Source organism: Andrographis paniculata, unplaced genomic scaffold (assembly GCF_009805555.1).
Source record: "Andrographis paniculata isolate CXL003 unplaced genomic scaffold, ASM980555v1 Contig45END, whole genome shotgun sequence".
NCBI classification, from domain to species: Eukaryota; Viridiplantae; Streptophyta; class Magnoliopsida; order Lamiales; family Acanthaceae; genus Andrographis; species Andrographis paniculata.
Genome location: NW_026137579.1, coordinates 2418369 through 2436164, shown reverse-complemented (window position 1 = coordinate 2436164; position 17796 = coordinate 2418369). Strand labels below are relative to the sequence as shown.

At 33.4% G+C, this 17796-nt stretch overlaps 2 protein-coding genes across 2 annotated transcripts; one reads left to right on the top strand and one right to left on the bottom strand.

The window, feature by feature from the left end:
• Positions 1 to 2050: 2050 nt before the first annotated feature.
• LOC127251888 (60S ribosomal protein L7-2-like) lies at positions 2051 to 4467 on the top strand. Its single transcript, XM_051275813.1, has 7 exons — positions 2051 to 2128; positions 2910 to 3097; positions 3189 to 3286; positions 3368 to 3425; positions 3786 to 3865; positions 3952 to 4054; positions 4139 to 4467. Exons 2-7 carry the CDS (start codon positions 2912 to 2914, stop codon positions 4352 to 4354), a joined length of 741 nt encoding a protein of 246 aa, XP_051131770.1. The 5' UTR covers positions 2051 to 2128; positions 2910 to 2911; the 3' UTR covers positions 4355 to 4467.
• A 3554-nt stretch (positions 4468 to 8021) lies between these two features.
• Positions 8022 to 12011, bottom strand: LOC127251809 (protein SMAX1-LIKE 4). Its single transcript, XM_051275684.1, has 3 exons — positions 10460 to 12011; positions 9650 to 9815; positions 8022 to 9555 (listed from the first exon to the last, which is right to left on the bottom strand). The coding sequence occupies exons 1-3, from the start codon at positions 11818 to 11820 to the stop codon at positions 8107 to 8109; spliced, it is 2976 nt and encodes a 991-aa protein (XP_051131641.1). The 5' UTR covers positions 11821 to 12011; the 3' UTR covers positions 8022 to 8106.
• Between the last annotated feature and the right edge of the window lie 5785 nt (positions 12012 to 17796).

Here is a 17796-nt window from a genome sequence, read left to right as displayed (position 1 = left end):
TGTGTAACTAAATTTATTTTTTTTAATTCATGCTTAGTTTATGGTGTGTTTTTTTATTAAATTTTTTTTTTATTTCTCTTATTCATTAAAAATAAATTTAAAAATATCAAATTAAATATTTCTTTATTTTATAGTAAATTATACTAAAAATAAATTTTATATTAAAAACATCGCATCAACATACATTTATATCATATTATACAATTATTTTAATTTAAAATTTTTATTATTTGAATCTCAACTAAAAATCAAATTTTCAGACAAACACAACTAACCCATTTTTATTTTCTTTATTATTGCTATTATTAATAATACTATTTTATCTCAGCTACTGATTAATTAATAATGTATTAATAAAATAATTATATATTAAAATAAAATAATTAATTAATTAATTTAATTAAAATTTAAAAATTTTAAATAAAATTAAAATATATGATTTTCTTAAAAATAAATAAAAATAAGGGGAAAAAAAAAACTTATATAGGAGTATTATTTTGGAGAAGTGCCACCTCATACGGCCAGCATTAATAATGGAAATCACGTGACATGTACAAGGGTCAAACATAGGATCGGAGCACCTACGCTGCGTGCACCTGGTCGTAATAGGCAAAATTATACTCCTATATTATTAAAAATATTATAATAAATACACGCTGGAACTCGTAGTGTATGGGCCATGGTTAGAGATTAAAATTTTTAAAAAATTGAGTATAGCGTAAAATGAGGGTATGTTTATTTAGGGTTTATTTAGGGATGGACACGGATATTTATAAGTACGTAGGTATTTGATAATTAAATCGAATCAAACAAATATTCGAAATTACGAATCCTATCTGAATCAAAAATTTCGGTTAACATAATTTTTTATTAATCGAAAATATTTGTAATATTTGCAAATAATTCGAACCAAATCGAACCAAAATTTAAAAATAATATATTAAAAAATTAATTAAAATTCTAATTAAATCAAAATATTTGCAAATATTTCAAATATCCGAACCGTAACCGAATCAAAATCGAACCGAATATGATTATTAATATAATTTTTAAAATATAATAACATAAATATATAAATATATTCGGTTTAGGTAATCGAACTGAAAAAAATATCAAAAACGGAAACCGAATCGAAATCGAACCGAATATAATCATTAATATAATTTTTAAAATATAATAGCATAAATATATAAATATATTCGGTTCAGTTAATCGAACTGAAAAAAATATCAAAAACCGAAACCGAACCGAGCAAATATCAAATATGCAGTATTTGTATTCGAACCGAATTTGCTCGGTTACTAAAATGTAAAAATATTGTCACATCAAATGTGAATATAACATTCTCTGTCCAAATCATCATCATCATTATCCAAGTGTAACTTTTTTAGAAATTAATCACGAGCAAGATTTAAGATTCGACATATTCAAAATTACGTATCTAATCATGTTGAAATTCGAACTTCGTATTGCACACGATCTCCTATAAGAAAATCCGATCTATTACAAATAATAAAACACATGTTTATTTAGTACAATGTGAGAAATCTGTTCTATTTTCTAATAAAATATGTATAAAACGTGTTTGGTTAAAGGTTTTAATTTTTGATCTATGTTTTAAGTAGTAAAAATTTTAAAAATCTAAAATTATTTGATATAATATAAATGAATATTCATATGATTTTTTTGAATATAAAATTATTATTTTTGTTAAATTTTAAAAATAAAAAAATTAATTTAATGTTTTATTATTATTTTTTAAAAAAAAAATTGATTAATAATAGGTACTCCTGCCCTATCTAAAATCTAAATCAACAAATCTGATCAAAACTAAACTCAATAAAATTATGAATTTGTATATTTTGTGCCAAACCCATAAGTTGATTCTAATGCGGCCTGCTGCTGACTAGTAGATGATCTGTAAGTATCAGACATTAATGTGTAGGGGTCGAGCCATTTGGGCTAACTTATTGGGCCGCAGAGAAAATGGATTTAAGCCCAGCCCAACATAGATCCAAATCTGCTTTAAGCTAACTATATATATAAGCTCCTAGGGTTTGTAAGCTTTGTTCCTCCTCCGAGCCTCACACTGCAGCAGGAAGTGTGCACCGGCGACTCGTTGAATCAGGTAATTTGCTTGCCTTCTTATTTCCTTATTTTCATCGTGTATCCCCAAATCGAAGGTTGTTTGGATGTTGTGGTTGTGATGTGAATGACGAGAACTGGAAGCGAGTTTTAAGTTTCCGTCGCGTTTTGTTAGCTGGTTGTGATTCTTGTTCTTGTTCTAGTGACTGTAAAGAATGGCGGAAATACCGGGTGTTAGAAGTCATCTCGTTGTAGGCTGTGCAGATTGCATTACGAAATAAAAAAGGAAGTGCAGTGCCATTCGGTCGTTTTATATGTTTTGCGTTGCTGGTCATGGGAAAAAGCTTTGCTCTTGTTTAAGTTTAGGCGTGCTTGAATTTTTTGTTCGGAAGCTTTGCTGCGGAGCCTAGTAGTCCATTTGTAGGATTTCCATCAGAATAAAGAGCAAGAATGATTTTTTACAACTTCCTTTTGCCCGTGTAATTTTGCAAGTCCTGCAAAGAAGAAACTATGTTGATAGACGTTTTTTCTTATTTATATTTTTGTCACGATTCAAGAATCCGGCTTATTTAGTGGAAACATTTTAATTAAAATAATCTGGAATAAACTGTGTCTATATGCTGTACTTTGTCTGCTGCAGAGAGCTGGTGTATGGACCATTAATAATTTTTTACTTGATGTTCCTATACCCTTTCATGATATAAAATTCAGTCTTAATGATGGTTGCAATTTTGATGGAGTATAAATTGTTTGATTTAGGTAGCACATTGTTGTTTTAATGCTATACTATGATTTGATATTTTAGTTTGATGGTTATTGATCAGAGATGGGTGCTGAGGTTGCTGAAGTCAAACCCATAGTTCCAGAGTCAGTTTTGAAGAAGCAGAAGAGGGCAGAGGAGTGGGCCCTTGCAAAGGCCAAAGAACTTGAGGAAGCCATGAAAAAGAAGGCTGACACTAGGAAGTTGATCTGTCAAAGAGCAAAACAGTATGCAAAGGAGTATGCTGAACAGGTATACAGAATTGTTTTTGTTTCAATTTAAATTAGGATCTGATTACTACTTGAGTCTATTTTTTACAATTTCATTGTTTGTTGTTGTATAGGAGAGGGAGTTGATTCAATTGAAGCGGGAAGCCAGATTGAAGGGTGGCTTTTATGTGAACCCTGAAGCTAAGCTTTTGTTCATTATTAGGATCCGGGGGTAGGTCCATTCTATGCTTCTGATGATATCTTCATCTTTTATTTAGAATTTCATTAATGTGCCGCATTCATTTTCTTCCAGTATTAATGCTATGCACCCAACAACCAAGAAGATTCTGCAGCTTCTGAGGCTGCGTCAGGTACTTATCAGTGTTTCATTTTAAGAGTTATGCTTCTTTCATACATCTGTTCTAGATCTAATTGTTATGAGCGTATGGATTCACCACTTGTGTACTTTGAATTTATTAACCATTTAGCTAGAAAGGTCTGTTGTATAAGTTAAATCATACTCCAAAAGATGTTTTTTGCACCCTTTTGTTTTTGGGTTGAAGAGTTTAAAACTCAACGTGGGCTTCTCCTTCTTGAAGCTGCACTCACTGTGATACGCCTTCATAATTTACATTCTAAAATCTGTTTTCGTATCTTTATTTTTATTTTATTCTAAGTACACATCTTCTGTTTTCACTCCTTTTGACTGTTTTCATCGGGCATTCATGTAGATCTTTAACGGCGTCTTTCTGAAAGTGAACAAAGCTACCATGAATATGCTGCACAGGGTTGAGCCTTATGTTACCTACGGGTAAGCTATATTAATAAATTACCTCAACTATTTTTATAAATATCACTTTTAACAAAACTCTGATACTGGTGCTTCATAACTTCTAGGTACCCTAACCTTAAAAGTGTCAAGGAGTTGATATACAAAAGGGGCTACGGAAAAGTAAACAAGCAGAGGATTGCATTGACCGACAACTCCATAATTGAGCAGGTTTGGTTTTACTAACCCATCCTATACAATAATAGGAATAATTTGTTTTGCGCATCCCAATTCTCATCCCTTTATTTTTTATAGTCTTTGGGCAAGAATGAGATAATTTGCACAGAAGACCTCATTCACGAGATCTTCACCGTTGGTCCTCATTTCAAAGAAGCCAACAACTTCTTGTGGCCATTCCAGCTCAAAGCTCCATTGGGCGGATTGAAGAAGAAGAGGAATCACTATGTTGAAGGCGGCGATGCTGGCAACCGCGAGGATTACATCAACGAGCTCATTAGAAGAATGAACTAATTGTTTCATGAGGTACTTTTTGCATGAACCAGTTTGTTTTGCATTAGACTTATATGATATGACGCCTTGCAGTCACCAATTTTCATACTAAAAAATTTCGACTCTTCTGTTAATATTATCATCCATTGGATTTATACAAACTCTGCCAATTAGAGTATTAGCATTTTGATTTCCAAAATACAGGTATATAAACATTTGAATTTAGGTTACAGAAATTTAATGAATCATTCAAATGTGAATTTAAGATTGTATCAAAGGGTGTGTATCTGAGAACTTAGAATGAGATGTTTAGAGCAAAGGGTGCAAAAAAACTTCTTCTTTGTAATTGAACATGCCGTGAAACAGCCTAATAATCTGACCTGAGCTTCAACATAGACTGCCTGAACTTGACCTCTGCAGCTCGGACACTTGCCGGGTGCTTTTTCTCGTTCTAATTCTGTCTCCTTTTCTTGGTATATATGCAATCTGCACATCGATATCTTCGACCTTCTGCTTCTCCTTTCTTTGCTCGTCTTCTTTATAAACGCCTCTTATAGGTATATATTTACTGATCTACATACAATGCGTTTAAAATGCTTTCTCAAGATTCAATGGAGGTGTGCTTCTGTGTATATATGTACCTAAATATCTGGGCTTGGTTGCAGTTGACAATTTGACATCAAGAGTTGAATTCATGCTTGATTTATATATATATATATATATTGAATCATCAGGAAAAGTCAATTGAATTGGTAGCAGTAAGTGTAGCTAATAGGGGTTTAATTGTACTAGCTTCTTAATGTTGAGTTTTAATAATCCCATCCTAAAATCATCCGTTTTTGTGGACATCTACTTGTCGAAATTTGTTATAGTCATTAATTTAGATAACTTTAATAACTATGCAGATTGTTAATAATTTTCTCAACAAAATTTAAACTAATTTTCATCCTTGTTGCTATACAATCAAAATTTGAATTTCTTGTATAGTTTGGTTCTTTGAATCCAACGTTAATGTGCTCAAACCCGTGGAAACTTGTGATCTCCAATAGTGTACCACATCCTTGAATTTGGACCCAAAATAGATAATAAATTAATACCTATTTCTGGTAGATATTAAATTGAAGGCTTTGCCATGTAGCTTCATTTGCGTTTTACACGATATTATCGTGAATGTCGACGTTTTATCCGTTTTGGGAAATTTATAATATTTATATAAAGCTTTAATTATTCAATATTGGCACATAAATATATGTGTGTGTATATATATATATATATATATGTATGTATATTCATTCATTTGTGTGCAAATTAAATTCTAACTGAAATGAGGAAAGAATGTGAGATGCAGAATTAGATTAGGTATTATTAGGATTTAGGGATATATATATATATATTTCCGTCCAAGCGGTGCATGAATTTCTACATGCAACGTAACAGCTGTCGTCATCATCGTCCCAAATTAGTCGTCAATTTTGACCACACGATTTACACGGTCGTTGAACATATCTCATTGATATAGCGTTACCAAGAAAATACAAAATAAGATAAAATTATAACACATGATTTTTATAACCACTACAAAAAATCGAATTTGCCTTCTCTGAACCGGTGGATGTGCAAACAGAACCGACACATACACATGGATGGGGGAGTTGGGGTCCGGGACCTCCTAGTCCCCAAACTCATCTTCTCAAAAATGAAGTTGTTGAAATTAATTGCAGATGGAAAATGGAGATGAAGGTCGACGATTCATCCATTATTATCAATGAATGATGAATTTATTAATTAAGAATAAGAATTGTACAAAAGGAGAGTTCTGGAACACAATGTGCAGACGTAGTTGCGGTTGAATCTGAAGCAGAGTAGGAGAGAGCAGCACCATCGCTGCCGCCGGACGTCCACCGCCTCCACCTTGCCGCCGCAGTAGGGGCACGCTCCGCTCGCCGGCTTCCTCCCAACCTCCGTCTCCTCCTCCCCGCACCACCGCGACATTATTAATTAATTATGTAGCTAACACCGCGTTTAATCTGATGGACGACGGCGTCGGGTTAGGGTTTTAGGGCATATATATATATATACATATTATATACAGACCGACGGTGTCATATATATAATAAACAGAAATGTGGAAATGTGTAGAGCAAGGAAATTATGAGGGATCGCATAAGATTCCCTACAGAAGATCCAATGCTAACGTGCGCGACACATACGTACATGCATTCGTGTATATATATATATATATATATATTTATTGTGTTAATTATATATATTATTTGTATTATATTAATATAAATAATATATTACGTGTAGTTTTTTTTTTTTTTGAAATAAAATAGTGTATATAAATGCTCGAATTATGATGTTCCGTTTATTATTATTTTTTTAATCTTTATTCAAAGGCCTATATACCTTTCACACAAACATTAGTAATATATTTTTATAACGAAGAAATGTATTTTTTTCTCTTTCTTTTATTTTTTTTTCTAAAAAAAAATCATTTATATAATTCAAAAATCTAATATTAGAAAAGCCCATTGAAAATTTGGGCCGCCTGATCACTGTAGTCAATATTAACTTCAAATTAAGAAAAGCCCATTTCCTATAGCCCTGTTGCCTTAAAAAGAAAAAGGCCTAACCCAAATATCAAATATAAAAGGCCTTAATCAGTCCTAATCAAGCCCATTTCCTATAATGATCAATACATAAAACATGGCCAACAGTTATATATAGTAGTTAGAATTCAGAAAAATAATATATAAATTAACATAAAAAATGAAGAATGAAGGTTCTGATTGTTGGTTCCATTTAAATTCATGTCCTCAAACTGCTAACAATCATTTCCCCATCATTCACACACGTTTTTAACCTAATTTTGATGCCACTCATGGAAACTCTTCCTTCTGTGTATTAATCCTCTATGTACTCAAACTATATATACATATACATATAAATATAATGCATGGGGAGACAGACAGGCTGCATATCCGCCGCTGAGTGTAATGATATCAAGTGTTTAATTTGTTGTTGTTGATGATGATGATGAGTAGTCAAAAGCAAGCAGTGAATACAAAATTCAAAAGTTGGGGTTTCTTTCAGCTGGAATTGAATTAAATTAAAGTGCATGGCACTGTCATCTAGTGGGGAGGGGCATTATAATTTCATGATATCTCAATATAAATAAATAAATAGGGGAATTCAATTTAAACATGAGCATTTCAATCTGAATGATTGGTCTTTTCTGGTTCATGATTAAGAGCAAACTAATTGCAGTCAAAAGAGACACATATAGTGGATCATTGAATCATGAGACCCTTCTTACCTTTTTAACTATATATATATATATGAATTTGTGTGTCCATTAATCATTAATTTCCATGCATAGATAATCTTGTTTATGAAAAGGGCTTCAAGAACCTTTAGTGCCTAGTGATTTCCACATCCTTCCTCACCTCAAACAAATCCTCTATGTCTATGCTAGGAATTCACATTTCACTAAGTCCCTTGTCATTATGACAAACCTAATAATACAATAACATATTATGTATCTTTCTTTCTTCCATCCCTTTTGCTAAAGAATCCTTAATATTGGAGGGCCCCTTTTGGTTGGTGTAAAAACTTTTTTCTTGTTTATTTTGTTTTTGTTTTTACCTTTTGATTTGTTTGTGAAGTGTCAAATGAGGTGTGGATATGAAGAAAGCAGAATAGTATTTAGAAACAGATGCACTAATTACATGAGCCACAAGAAAAAGAGGGACTATGTTACAAGTTCTTCTTTAACCTGTCAAACAAAGCTGGATTCTTTTGGGAAGACATGTTCCCATGAATCCATCTTCATGATTCTCTCCTTGTCCTGATCCTAAACAAACCTTAAATCTAACAGCTCGCCTCTCGCCTGTATCCGCCATCCGTAAACTCGCCTGGAAGACTTCTTTCAGCCATTGATCAAACGAGTCGTTGAGATACAAACACGATCCGAGCAAAACTTTCTCCAACACAATCTCCTCAATGTCGAAACCCCCCAAGTTTCTACTCCCCTCAAACTCCCTAAAAGAGGCCTTGAATTTGGACAAAAACATCTCTCTTGCGCGCCCCTCCTTATCCGAATCCATGGTTAGGACAAAGCTGTTCTTGATCATTTCTAGAAGCTTCATTGCATTTTGCTCCTGATCTACCTCCCCTGCATCCTTCATCAGTTCTTCCTCGTCCGCCTTGATATTAAGGTCTAGCTCATTCAAGCTCGATTGCCTTGTGAAAGACACCTCTTCCATTTCATTGTTCCTCGGACTCTTGCTCCTGCTTCGGACACCCCAATCGACCTTGCGCTTATTGTCCGGATTAGGCATTGTTAGGACAAGCTTCTCTTCTTGCACAACCATCTTCATCTGGATTACAGAGTCCACATCCTCTGTTTTCTTATTACACCGCGAATCTGCTGCTGCATTCATTGTTAGTACAAATATCGCCTTGTGATCGCGCCTTTGCGAAGTTTCCACTTTTCCATTCATGCAACTTTCGACAAGAAACTTCACAAACTCCGGATCAGCGCATTCGACATCCTCAATTACAACCACAAGATTTTCATGTCTTCTCAAGGCCTTTTCCAGCGCGCCGCGGTTATGATCCACCGTGCTGTTGTTCCTTTTCATGTTCATAATAAAAACCAATTCCGACGAGCCAAACACAGCCTTGGCAATTCCGATTGCTAGCCTTTGTTTTCCAACAACATCGCTTCCTCGAATTAATATGAACTTGTCCTGATTCATCATCCCTTTAGAGTGATCAGTCACTGCCCTCACAATTGCAGGAATGCTCTCGTATTGCCATGGAATGTTGTCTTTGAGTATCTCACAAAGTTCATCATAAGCACACTTGGAATTGCCAAGAGCAAGAGTGATCTTTACTTCCTTGTCATCAATGCTTTTTAGGGAATCCAAATTAGGTTCCATGGAGTGACATTTGGAGCTTCCATTGCTGAAACTGAACTCAATATGGCAAGACTGCTGTCGTCTGAACCTAGGCAGGCTGCTTGGAGTTTGAACAGCAGCAAAGGAAATGGTTTCAGAATCAGGGAAGATGGTGCTGTTCTTGCCAGGCCAATTACTGGGATAGGAACAAGGGTAGCCATAGTTCTTGCTTCCATAGCTTTCATTGCTGGAATTTTTGGAATTATGGATTCTTTGGCACAAGCTGTTGTATTTTCTCCTCAACTGAAGTAAATCATCCTGATTACATCAAAAAGGGGAATTCTTGATCAATTGTATGAACATTATATAATTATGTTCAATTTAATTAGTTAATGGTGATCAATAGTAGTACCTTGGCAAGAATGGGATCAATGGTGTGGGGTTTGAGCCAGATTGACTTGAAGCCAGCTTCTTTATCATAATTAGATCTGCATTCTTGACAACAGTTGAGAGGTTCTTGTTCATCTTTGACCCAGAAAGGTTTTTTGTCGAAATCTTGGATTCTCGAATCATGATCACTGCAGAGGGTGAAAGCAGACAATGTAATAAGTGAATGGAAACAATAGGGGGGGAATTACTTGTCGTAGCCAAAGCGAAAACGATCAGACCATGACATCATGTCAAAAGATTAAAAAAAAAGGGGGGGGGGGGGGGGGGGGGGGGGGTTTTTACTTTGCCCTTAGGTTCAAACAGACAGCTCTCTCACTGTATGGAGCCAAAGATTTCAAATTTGTCCTTATTATGTGAAATGGTCAAAAGAAAGAAAGAAAGAAAAGAAGTGTGGGAAACAATCCCTTGTAATTATCTGTGGAGAATCAAACAAAATTCCCACATCATGATTTCTTTCACATAACTTGGTCAAGTAAAAATGCAAAAACATGTCCAGACAAACATATTCTTAACTTCGCCTTTTTACATTTCTGTCATTGATCAGCAAATTTCAGAGTTCAGAATATGATCACACACTTAAACAATTTTATTTTTTTATTTTTAAAAGAAAAAAGTAAAAGACAGAAAAAGCAGTTCCATGCTTCGAATAACCAGAAATGGTCATTTTTCATCGATACTGTAGACTCATCATCACAAAAGCAATTAATTCAAATTCAAATTCATAAAAATAAACAATAATTAAATAAAATTTAATTGTTGAAACTGCACTAACCTTGGTGCATTGAGGCTCAACCCCAATCCACCAGATGGAACAGACACTGCTTGGAGATTCCACTGGACATCCAAAGGGGGCTGTTTGATCTGGCACTTCATGTAAGTATGGTAATTTGCTGTCGCCATTAACCACACCCTTGCATTCGAAGTGTTGTACCAAGAAATCAGCTTTCCCATCTCTGCAATTAAATGATCAACTGGACTGTAAACTGTGGAGGCTTCTTTACCAGCAGAAGAAAACCCTCCTCCTTCCCTAATACTGCTATCACCATCACTGCCATTGCCATTGCCATTGCCATTATCCACCGTCCACTTTAAATCACCAGTGTAGATGATGATCACGTGCCCAGTCCCTGCAAAGGAATCCACCTTCCTTTTCAGGTCTGCAACGTTCATCTGCACCTCTTCTTTGGTCATGAACCTGAGGGGAACTGATGAGAATTGGAACTTGATGAAGTGAGCTGATTTGAGCTCATCAGGTACATCTCCTCTCTCAACTTTGCTCATGATTTCTGCCACGAGTCCTTCCGCCATGGATAAGGAGTCCCCAACTATGACAGTGTTTCTCCTCTTCTTCCTCATGAAAACCTCCAAAACCACCTTCACATCTTCCTTGAGAGAGAGAGGGTGATCAGAAACTTGAGTGGTGGTTATTAGAGGCTTGATTTTGGGTGGGGAGAAGAGGAAATTAGGGTTTTGTTCAGAAGCGTAGGACGTGAGGAAGTGGGAATGCCAGACACTGTTAGGGTTTATGATTACCTCCCTCTGGGGTTCTCCTGGAGGAGAATTGGGAGTGGAATAAATGCCTCCGGTGGGATTGTAGCACTGGAAGACAGAAGAAACCGAATTGGTAGAATCTTCTAGATTGTTCTTGACGGCGGTGCTGGAGAATCCGGCCTCCCTCATGACCCTGCTGACGCTGGGGTCATCCAGGATGGAGAGTACCAGCTGATCAAGGTCTACTTTAATGGCGATTAGTGGCTGCTGCTGCTGCTGCTGCTGCTCGATGCAGCCTCTCCTCTGGTGGGCCTGGGCCCTCTTCAGGGCGGCGACAAGGGCGTTGGACAGCGACGGCTGTGCGTGGAGGAGAGGTCCCGGAGTCGCCGGGAGGCGGTTGAGGGCCACGTTGAAGCAAAGCTCAAGAGCTCTGCATTGAAGAGGGTGAGAAGGCTGGTGCGGCTGAGACTTGAGACAGGCTCGCCGGAGAAGACTCGTTCTCGTGCTCAGCAAAGTGGCGGCGACATGCAGCGGAGTGACCTGCGCGTGGCCGCGCCGCCGGGCCAGGCTGAGAGAGTGCTTCAGCACCGAAGCCGCCTCCGCCGAGAGCGTCTGCTGCGTTGCGGAAGCTCCTGCACGCATAACTTGGCCCAATCCCCGACCCCGACACCCCCACTCTTTGAGTCCACGATCTTCAGCGCCGCCGTATCGATCCGCCGGAAAAATCCTCCTCCTTTTACCGATTCCTAAACCCCCTCGATTTATATACCCCTAATTTAGCCTATAGCCTCCTGACTCAGTTCTCTAATTATGAATTTCTGCGAATGATAGCAGTGAGGTCGCAAAGTGAAGAGAGCTTCTGGCTATGGCGTCACTGTATTTATATCTCTCTTCTGAAGGCTGAGGGCACTTTCGGAATTTTACTTTCCACTTTTGAAAATGGGATTAAAATAAATAACAAAAAAAAAGTAACCACTATTATTGGAGTATTTGATTAATTGTAATCGATTAAAATTTAAGTATGTGGTAAAATTGTAATTTGATCAGCATTAAACTTTCAAGATTAAAATTTCAATTATTTGCGGTTGTAATAAAAAGTGAAAATAAATGGACAGGTCTTATATACCCCTATGGAGTATTTATTTAATTTTAATTCAACTACATTTCCGTTAGTTTCTCCTTTATTGTCTGTGGGCTTTCATGCAAATTATTGGAATTCACAAAAAAGGGCTTCTTAAAAATACATTGTGACCCCACACATTATGTATTTCACAATGTGAACCCAAACATTACTCACCCTTTTTTAAATCAATTTTCTTTTAATTTAATATTTAATTTGCTGTATATGAAAAATTCTTTTCCACATGACAGACAGAGTGTCACCAGAAATTCAAAAAAAGTTGTATAATTGTAATGAAAAGAAGAAAAAACATAAAAGAGATGGATCAGAAATAAAAGTGGGTAGTGAGAAATAAAAGGACATAAAATTATATAATGAGATGATGATACATATATATATATAAAAGAGAGTGTAGTTTAATATTTTTTTTGTCCTTATATTTTTAATTTCCTAGCTCATTTATTTTGTCCTAACATATTGTATCTTAAACTAACAAACATCATGTACTGTGAATTAAATAATTTTTATATATAAATAGATGGACATGGATGGATTGATTAGGGCAATATAATAAAGCATGTAGAGAGAGAGAGAGAGAGAGAAGAGAGAGAGAGAAACAAGAATGGTTTTATTCCTCAAAGAACCCAAAAAGCAACACTCTGTCTGGTCTCACTCTCAACCATTTTGTACCCATTATTGTCTCTTTTTTCCATTCTCTCTTTTTGCTTTGCGTTAAACAAAACCTTTTCTTGTTTTTGGAATAATCAATATGTATATATATATATATATATTTAAATTAATTAATCAATTAATTAAATTATATTTTTGATCAGCTCCAACAACCCACTTTAATTCACAAACTTTTTGGTAAATCAAGACAAGATTATATCGATCATGACATATCAATTACTCATCATATATCATTTCATTTTAATAATTCAGATTTTCTGTATAGTTACTACTATATAAATTAACTAACAAATTACTAATTGCATGCAGCTTCAAGCATGTCAATGTTACATGTAACAGTTCCATGAAGAAAATGATTATTTCTCAGTTTTTTTTTTTTTTTTTTAAATTAATAAACTTACCAGGCTTAAGAACTTCGATGTAAATTTAATTAAATGGCATGCAGGGAATTATTATTTATTTATTTATTTAATGCATATATAATAAATAAATTAAGAAGTTTAATGCATATCAGTCAAAGTCATAGATAGCGTCTTGGATTTATCCAGTGGTGAAATTAATTAGGAGATTGAATTAATAAAAACACCTTTTAATTACCCCTAAATGATATTAAATTAATTGATTTAACAGAATGAAAGATCATTTCTCTGAAAAGCCAAAAGTGATCAAATCTTGATCATCAACAACAATGATCATTATTACAGCATTCGTCTTTTTCTATGATAGACCCCTTTTCTGCAACCCAAAGCTAGCTACCCAATTTCAAAAACAACACAGTAAGTTCAAATTATTTAAATAATAAAAGAAAAATAACGACATTGAAATTAATGATTGGGACATTATCCTTGATCGGATCAGTCCATAAAGTTTAAAGCTGCATACACACAACAAACACATTCAGAGAGAGCTAGAAATGAATTTGGGATTGCTCTTCTCACAAGAAAAGTATAATTTCATTGATGGATGGATCCATGGTTGTTTGATTGAGATCATAATTGCTCATGATACACATTCTTGCAGAGGTGGTCTGAAAGTGCAGTCAAATGATTTGGTTTGCATGTTTGAGGACATATATTCCACATTAGAATCATGGGGTTGTAATAAATAAAATTTAATTGTGACAGTTTTGTCCCACCAAATAATTTCACCCACAAATTAAACCTAATTAGGGTTTCCAAAACCCACATTATTGTAATTAACAGATATGACATGGACCCACTTCTGAAAAATGATCAAAACATACAATTCTGCAACAAAGAGTAAAGAAAAGAAAGAAAGAAAGAAAAGAAGAAGGAATGATCAAGAAACTGAAGTGATAGATACATATATATACATATATATATATATATAAATTGATGTATAAGTTTGTGTACGCCTGCAATAAAATTCAGATGAGAATGGGCATTTCATTCATCTTTTGCTTTTGAAATAACTTTAATTCTCTTTATGGATCCATCCATCCATCTATTCCACATATATTTATCAATACCTTTCTCGGCCTTCGGGTTTATTTCATACTACGTACCTTCTTCATCACTAATATATATATATATATATATATATTGTATAATAATATGATACTGAGAGAGAATAAGAAAAAGAGTAAAAAGAATGTAAAGAAAAAGAAAGTGGTAATGTAAGGTGGCATGCATGCTTTTTGTGTTGTTCATTTCATTTCATTTCTGAGAGTGAGAGATGTGTACATAAAAAGGTACATCTGATCTGTTACGCGATTAAAGGTAATGGTCAGCGGTATCATATACATATATATATATATATATATATGAAATGTGTGACCAAATTAAATTAAATTAAACATTCTCACACTACCACAAATCAAAGGCAAATGGGTATTTTTTTTTTTTAATTTCTTTAATGTTAATGTTTATAATGAAAACAATATTTTTGTTACCACAAACTTACATGATAGTTAGAATGTTGATTAGAGCTATTCAATGTGTACATGAAGTGAAGTATATATAAACTTACAACACAAGATGCAATATATGAACTAACAATATGCAAGAGACGAAAGAAGAATCGCACATAAAATGATATTAATACTTTATGTGTTTATAAAGTATGAATTAACAATATATGGTGATATATATTTCATATAAGATATGTTGTATTAATTTATATTATATGTTGTTAATCTATATTTTATGTGCTAATTAGGATTAATTGAATTATTATATCATTATTTTTTTTATGTTTGAATATTATGTCATTATTTTTTATTTTTCAATTGCCACATATTGTGTTTTTTTTTTTTTTGAAAAAAATTGTATATACAAATATGTCTATGTGGTAATGAATGGTTTGGAGATAAAAAAAAAATGACAACAATAAATTTCAGGACTTTAATTTTCATTATATTCAATCATGAACTATATTAGTGAATTACAAAAAAAAAAAAAAGAAGAGATAATCAATAGTAAGTTTATTCAATAATACTCAAATATTGTTAATTAGCTAGACTTATATATATCATTTTAAATCTCTCCCTCTCTCTCTCTCTCTATTGCATGTTTGGTTGGACTTTTTTTGAATATTTTATACTACTAGTTAATTTTTCCTATAATATAAAATGAAGTATTAAATTAAATAATTTTTATATTATATTAAGAATTAGTTTTACACTAAAAAATATATATATTTATTTCTATTTATATAATACCAAATAACTATTTATATTTAAAATTTTAGTAATAAAAAACTCAAACATGGAGAAAGATAGATTTTTGAAAGGATTATATGGATTATAAACCTTAGTTTGAGTATATTGCCTTGGTCATATGTATATGATGCATGTATTGAACAAGAGTTCAAAGACACAATTATCCATGCTTAAAATGTCTCAAACTAGTTCAATAAGATATAGTGATGTAGAAATGAACGTGAGGTTATGGATTTAAACCCCGGGTCACTAAAAATCTCAAACTATACCACTAAACAAACACTCCCTTATGATCATGATGATGACGATGATGATTGTGGTTCTACGACGTTTGGTGACGAGTGAATAGTAATGACAGAGACAGTTTCAGTATCAATCAATTAATGTAATGTAATATATATATATATATATATAGAAAGAGAGAGAGAGCAAAGAGGGATCGAATAAGAGGTTCCATCACGTTTCCACTGTTTGCAGAGCACAACTCTGCACAACAGATACCCTCTAACCCTAACCCTAACCCTAATTATATATATATATATATATTATATGGATGCATGCAAATGCCAAATGCAAAATGATCCAGTGCACAAAAAATTAAAAGGTTCCCATAAAAACTGAATTGATAATTGACATGTGAAAAAGCTTGCCCCTCCAATTCCAATTCCAATTTCAGTTCAATAATTTTGTCTGGCAGTCAGTACCATTCATCTTTTACTATAGCCATACCATTCCATGCACGCAATCACACACACACACACAAAATAATTTCCTCAAAACGTACCTATATATAATAATAATAATATTCCAATGATATATAAATCACACACATATATATATATCAAACAGTAGTGTCTCCTGTGGTGGAAACACAGTGATTGTGTGTGGGTTATTATTGGAGGTGTTTGGACTCGAATAGACTCTTCAATGGATCCACACAATTGAAATAATACAATACAATACATACACAAAAATATTGCACAACAGACACCAGAAATACAAATGGACAAAACCCTAGTTGAATTATTATATATATATATATATATTTGAATAAATATTTGTATATGGGGATTGGGTTGGGGTGACTTTAGTTTTATTTTCTTCTCAGCTATTATTGTGTTTCTGACTAATATTCTAATTTTGCTGACTCGTCTGCTTTCTGCCATTGTCTGGACAATCTCTGCTCTGCCTGCCTACGTAGCTGTTGAAAAAAATACATTACTATATTCTAGTAGTATTCAATAATTCAAATATACAAAAAAAATATATATATATATAAGTCACCTTTTTGTTTTTTCCTGAAAAAATTGTAAAACTTCGAAAATACTATCTCTACGTTTATATTAAAATAACACCTTAAATATTCATATATTTCATTAACTAAATTTAACATAATTGTATGGGTTGATGCAACATATAAATTCTGCTCTCAAATTAAAATAAGACCCTTCAAAGACAAAATATATACCAAAATAAGTATATATATTAGGTTGTGCTTTGTATGTATATAGTATAATGAAATATTAATCTAATAAAGTCATAGATAAAAACAAAAACATGGAAAAATAGGAAGGGCAGAAGTAAGCAGATGATGACAGTGGTAGTGATGCATGCATGATGAGTAGATAGATACTCCCTCCGGCCCATGTAATAATACGAGTCTATTACCGTATACACGAGAATTTAGGTAAAGTATAATTAGTAAATAATTAAGAAATATATTAGTAAAAATAATTATTATTTAGTAAAAATAATTATAAATTAATATTAAGATAACTAAATAGTTTAATTAAAATTAAAATAAATTAAATTTTAAATTTTAAAATATAATTAAAGTGTATAATTAATTTTTCAAAAAAAGAAAGGACAAATTATATGAAACGGATAAAAATAAAAAATAAAGACAAATTATGTGGGACGGAGGGCGTACATATATTAAATGAAATGAATGCAAGTGCATATGTATTTATGGGACCAAAATTAATTTGCTCACTGATTTGAATTGAATTGAATTGCAGTAACTTTGATGCAAGAAACAAAATTTAAAAAGCAAAGAAAAAGGGGCTTTGGAATTGGAGACATTCCAATGTATAGAGACAGACAGGCAGCATTGCTGCAGGCCACACCC

What these genes read in the sequence shown, in the direction of transcription:
- LOC127251888 (XM_051275813.1), top strand. Translation starts at nt 2,912, where the DNA reads ATGGGTGCTGAGGTTGCTGAAGTCAAACCCATAGTTCCAGAGTCAGTT. An exon ending in CAAAGGAGTATGCTGAACAG is followed by an intron (nt 3,098 to 3,188) that starts GTATACAGAATT and finishes GTTGTTGTATAG; the next exon opens with GAGAGGGAGTTGATTCAATT. An exon ending in ACAACTCCATAATTGAGCAG is followed by an intron (nt 4,055 to 4,138) that starts GTTTGGTTTTAC and finishes TATTTTTTATAG; the next exon opens with TCTTTGGGCAAGAATGAGAT.
- LOC127251809 (XM_051275684.1), bottom strand. Translation starts at nt 11,820, where the DNA reads ATGCGTGCAGGAGCTTCCGCAACGCAGCAGACGCTCTCGGCGGAGGCG. An exon ending in TTGAGCCTCAATGCACCAAG is followed by an intron (nt 9,816 to 10,459) that starts GTTAGTGCAGTT and finishes CACCCTCTGCAG; the next exon opens with TGATCATGATTCGAGAATCC. An exon ending in TTGATCCCATTCTTGCCAAG is followed by an intron (nt 9,556 to 9,649) that starts GTACTACTATTG and finishes TGATGTAATCAG; the next exon opens with GATGATTTACTTCAGTTGAG.